This window comes from Miscanthus floridulus, chromosome 16 (genome assembly GCF_019320115.1).
Source record: "Miscanthus floridulus cultivar M001 chromosome 16, ASM1932011v1, whole genome shotgun sequence".
Taxonomy (NCBI): domain Eukaryota; kingdom Viridiplantae; phylum Streptophyta; class Magnoliopsida; order Poales; family Poaceae; genus Miscanthus; species Miscanthus floridulus.
This window is the reverse complement of record NC_089595.1, coordinates 87188258-87193729: the sequence shown is the minus strand read 5'-3', so window position 1 is coordinate 87193729 and position 5472 is coordinate 87188258. Positions and strand designations below refer to the sequence as shown.

General features: G+C 48.4%; 1 protein-coding gene across 2 annotated transcripts; it reads left to right on the top strand.

Moving 5' to 3' along the window:
- Window positions 1-1745: 1745 nt before the first annotated feature.
- LOC136514007 (tubby-like F-box protein 8) lies at window positions 1746-5070 on the top strand. Of its 2 annotated transcripts, XM_066507986.1 has the most exons (6): window positions 1746-2064; window positions 2663-2741; window positions 2844-3396; window positions 3538-3625; window positions 3824-3956; window positions 4056-5070. In XM_066507986.1, exons 3-6 carry the CDS (start codon window positions 3031-3033, stop codon window positions 4816-4818), a joined length of 1350 nt encoding a protein of 449 aa, XP_066364083.1. In that variant the 5' UTR covers window positions 1746-2064; window positions 2663-2741; window positions 2844-3030; the 3' UTR covers window positions 4819-5070. The 2 variants fall into 2 exon arrangements, with proteins under 2 accessions (XP_066364083.1, XP_066364082.1); XM_066507985.1 differs by lacking the exon at window positions 2663-2741.
- Window positions 5071-5472: the final 402 nt, after the last annotated feature.

Below are 5472 nucleotides of genomic sequence, written 5' to 3'. Positions count from 1 at the left end.
CAACATTTCAGACATGTCAGCACACGAACAATGTTGTGGACGCCGACATTTATCCTACAGTATGGTAGGCGCCGACATTTGCCATACTAGAAGAATACGATGGAACCTACCACATGCATCTGGACGTCAATAGTATTATGGGCGCCGATAAACTATCTTGTACCCGACGACGTGGGCAACAAGACTAGGAAACACATGCTCTCTCTCTCTTCTAACTTATAAGGCCATCCCCTTCATCTATAAAAGGGAATGTGCTCCCTCCTAAAAGTAGGACGGACGAACGGTTCATTCTGACTCCCTCTGCTAGCTTTAGACATTCGGAACACTAGAACAACCTCGCTGCTCTAGAATTCTAAAGCTACACAGAGCATACGTTCTAATACTTAGCGCACGTAGGAGCTCCCGTCACTCTCGGCCCTTCAGTCCAGAGTTCAACCGGACCTCTAACACCCCATGTTATTCCCACTCGTTTGTAACCCCACAGCAAACTTCGAGCACCTGAGCTCAGGAATAAAGTCATTGACCGACTCAAACTGGACGTAGAGCACGTTGTCTGAACCCGTATAAACCCTGTGCCATTGAGTGTTAGGCCACATCCGATCACAACGTACGGCAAAACGATAAATATTTACTTGTTGGTCACTTTTCGCACCGACAATTACCATCCAAACACTTCCATGTGACACCCCGATATGACATCCCTAAACTTTACTCCCTAGATTTAAACACCACCTCAGTCTCCTGGCATTTCCCAGCGGCAAGCAGTCGAGCTCAGCCACGTCAAAATACTTCAGACCCAAAACACCAAATAGTATAGTACAAAAGAAAAACGATCCTCTTGTTTGAAGTTTGGATGAACTAGAGTTGCTTGTTAGTCATGACAAAAAATTATTTCGTCCATCCCAGAGTAAATACACTATTAATATTGGTTGAGAAAATTAATGTTACTAGGGAAACTACTCCTATCGCACCATATATGAGCACCTTGACAAACAATACACGGTCTACATCTATGAGCACACGTGAAAGACTAAGTTGGATCAACAAATCTTAAATCTTAAGACTAAAGAAGTCATAAAGATAACAAGCACGTCATCTATTAAATAACACCTTTACATTTTGAAAAAAAAATCTAGAAAAACACAAGTACATTCATCAAGTCAAAAACTTGAATTTAAATGAATAAGTTGTACACTAAAAAATATAACCAACTGAACCACACTCAAACTGTTTGCCTACAGTGGCCCCATTCGTTTGGAGGAATTTTTGAGAAATCTGAAAGAATTTGTAAGAGAAAAATACTGTTTTAGATAAAAAAGAAGCGGATCAAGCTAAGTCTAAGGACATGCGATCGGGCCAATATACCACTGGTCACACCTCACTCACAGGATAACAAGTCAACAATGTGTTGTAACCCTGATTAGGCCTTGACGTGCACATCATCAGCGACGTAAGCGTGCAGCCGCTGTCACCCGTGCTCCCTCTTCCCTGTGACCCAGTCCCTGCCACGGCGGGAACGAACCAACCAAAGGACGACCCGCTTTCTGCGGCTCGGGCGGCCCGGGCCTGCCGCACACTTGACGCCGTTATGCTGGTCGGCCCCCTACCCGCCTGCTTCTGTACTAGCAGTACCCACAAACGTAACGGAACGGAACGGGATGGTCAACCCCCGCCCGCCCCCCACCGTGGACCGGAGCGGAGCAGTACTCCGTCCGTAATAAACAACACACGGCTCGTGCGCTTGCTTCCCCTCCCCTCCCCTCCCCTCGCTCTCTCTCGGCTTCCTCGCTGGTCTGTCTCCCTCCCCTCCTCGCTCGCTGGTTCGCTCCGGGTCTCCGCCCGTCTCCCTCACCAGTCACCACACCCACTTCCACCCTCCCGTCGTTCCTTCCCTCGGTCGGCCGGCTCCTCGTCGCGTGGTCAAAAGGGAAGCCGCCCAGAGGTGGGAAGAGCTAACCCCGGTGAAGGAATCTGAGCCACCTGCGCTCCGATCTGTCTTCCGAAGGACGCGGAGGGAGGAAGGCTCCGGATCGGGTGATTTGCGTCCTTCCGGCACGCCCTGATGTGAGTTCTCCCTCTCCGCCGAGAGCGGTGCTCCGATTTGTGGGCTTACCGTCTTGATTTTCCTGATGCGTCCATTTCCCGCGGTAGGGATGTGATGTGAGAAGAAGCGTCGTTTTTTCCTGCGCGATTTCTCGTCCGGATGTTTGCAGAAATGTTCTTGGGGGCGACTCTGTCTCCTATTCCGCTTATTAGTAGTGCCGGTGAAGAGACCGTTGTGTACCCGTGTTGTCTAGAGCTAGCCGGCTGCTGTCGCTGCTTCCGTTGCAGACCCGTTAGTGTGTTAGTGTTAGATCTTGTGTCCATGGCTCCATGCCTTTCGATTTTTTGTAGCCCGTCGATTTGTTACTCGATTTGTTCCTTAAAAAGTCTCTCCTTTTTATCTACTCCCACCTTTGATGAATCAGGGGGAAAAAGGGTTCCTTTTGATCTTTTGACTACGGAGCGCCTAATTTCTAGCCTAGGACTGGGTTTGGCCGTACGAGGGCCGACGTTTCTTTCTCGAAATGTTGCAACATGCCTCCAGAATGGTTGGTGTGTGATGCACTGATGTGACTTATCCGTAATTAAAATGTTCTTGCCCTTCTCTGTTCTCTCGCAGCTGCACTCCACAAATTCTGTTGTGATATATCATTATTTTTTACTCTCGGAGACGCCCGTGTGTTCAATCGTGATGAGCTGTACGTGGAATTGATCTATTAATAATCATAACATATGTCGCTAGCTCTACGCTATGCTATTATTCACACGCTTTCACATCTAAGATTCTTTTCTTCGCGCAGGTCCAAATCGGCGTTTGCTTCTGTGTAGGCACACTCAAAAGCAGCATTTCCCCTGTGGGGTGGCGTGATCTCCACTGCTCTATCAGTGGAGCAGCCACGAAGGCTGTCGGAACCTTCCCCGTTATATATTGGCAGGCTAAGCCCCAAGTTTCTTGTAGGCTTTACTGTGCTGTTCTAGTTGGCGAAGATGTCGTTCCGCAGCATCGTTCGTGATGTTCGGGACAGTTTTGGTATCCTGTCAAGGCGCAGCTTTGAGGTGACTGTCGCTGGCCTTTCTGGGCTCACCGTGCATCACAGGGGGAAATCTCAGAGCACGGTGCATGAACTCCATGATACGGATCTCATAATCCAGGAGAGCCGTTGGGCTAATCTCCCTCCTGAGCTCCTCCGTGATGTGATCCAGAGGCTGGAGGCCAGTGAGAGCACCTGGCCAAATCGCAAGCATGTTGTGTCCTGTGCTGCTGTTTGTCGGGCATGGAGGAAGATGTGCCGGGAGATTGTGCTGAGCCCGGAATTCAGTGGGAAGCTTACCTTCCCAGTCTCTCTAAAGCAGGTATGCTTAAATCTTAATCCTTGACCTGATTACCTGAATCCTTTTGTGAATGATATTATGTACCTAATGATAACACTTCACAATACTTATTCTTGTGTCTTTCTTATTATTACTAACATTTGATAATGTTTGCCTTCACAGCCTGGGCCTCACGATGGAATGATTCAGTGTTTCATAAAGCGAGATAAATCAAAGTCCACATATCATCTCTACTTGTGCCTGAGCACTGGTATGTTGTGCCTTTCTTTTGCTTGTATGAGTAGATCGTAAATTGTTTTTTGAATTCCTACGATGATTGATTTTGGCAAATATCTGCTAGCATCAAGTCGACATTCTGGTCCTCTGTTCTGCCTGTCTTTCCATCATTTCTGCCAACATTTCTTCAATTTGGAATGCAATTGTTGACTCCTTTTTTTTCCTGGATCAGCTGTACTTATGGAGAATGGCAAGTTCCTCTTATCAGCTAAAAGGAACCGCAAAACAACCTGCACGGAGTATATTATCTCTATGGATGCTGACAACATATCGAGATCTAGCAGCACATATATTGGAAAGCTGAGGTAATAGAATTGAAATGCAAGTGAATGGGTAGCCTTTCTTTTCTTTGTCTGGTTTATTTAATTGTATCAGCTAATTGAGGTATTTCTTGTCATTTCCAGGTCGAACTTCCTCGGCACAAAATTTATGATCTCTGACACGCAGCCCCCTTATAGTGGGGCTGTAGTCCCTCACGTTGGCCGGACAAGCCGAAGATTCAACTCCAAGAAGGTCTCCCCTAAGGTGCCAACTGGTAGCTACAACATAGCTCAGGTGACATACGAGCTAAATGTTCTTGGCACGAGAGGCCCTAGGCGGATGCACTGCGTCATGCACTCCATACCTGCCTCCGCAGTTGAGCCCGGTGGCATAGTCCCTGAACAGCCTGAGCAGATTCTGCCCCGGGCATTAGAGGAGTCCTTTCGCAGCACCACCTCCTTCTCCAAGTCATCCATCATGGACCGGTCCATGGACTTCAGCAGCTCCCGTGACTTCAGCAGCGCCCGGTTTTCTGACATTGCCGGAGGCGCCATGGCTGGCGATGAAGAGGGACAGAATAAGGAGAGGCCGCTCGTGCTCCGCAACAAGGCCCCAAGATGGCACGAGCAGCTGCAGTGCTGGTGCCTCAACTTCCGTGGCCGTGTAACCATTGCCTCGGTGAAGAATTTCCAGCTGATCGCCGCGCCAAGCCAGGCCCCTGCCCCTGCCGCCGCTGGGGCTCCAACCCCATCACAACCTGCTCCGCAAGACCAAGATAAGATCATTCTCCAGTTTGGTAAGGTGGCCAAGGATATGTTCACGATGGACTACCGCTACCCGCTCTCAGCCTTCCAGGCTTTCGCCATCTGTTTGAGTAGCTTTGACACCAAACTGGCCTGCGAGTAAAATAGACACCGTAGAAGCAATGGAACAGTCCGGAGCTGGAAATGCACAAGAGGAGAGTTGCATTTGGCCCTAGGATTTTAGTTTGATGCTTTTGCATTTTGTTGTTTACTCATGGTTGTATTCTGCTTCCTGTTAACCTGGAACCGGACCTCTAGGCATCTATGTTTCACCTGCTGCTGGCACCACGGTAGGTGCCATTTGTGTAATGTGCAAGAGATTCCGCCCTTAATCTGAATGGATTGTTTTCGAGCTTTTCGAGCTGTAGTGCATGTGCTTGGCAGCATGGGTACTTGCGTTATTATAAGGTGAAAATGAAGCTTGACTCGCATGATGGAGCCTTACTAGCTCTGGTTTTACAGTTCCAACATGGTTGGTCACCGGTCATCATGGTTCATGGCATATGATCTGCAGACGCCGCCCATGTTTGCCGCGTTGAAGTACGGTGGTTATGTTATGTCTGATGGGAGAATCATTGCACATGTGTGTGTGCCCCTTTTTATCTCAGCAACAAAGCTGTTCTGTTGAGCTTCTTTAGGTTGAGCTTTTTTCGCCCCACTTCTTTTTTTTATAATAAGGTCGAACACTTTCTGCGTGGAGGAGGAAGAGTGCACATTTCTGTAGCCACAAGGCGGAGCAGTACAGCTAGGACATGTG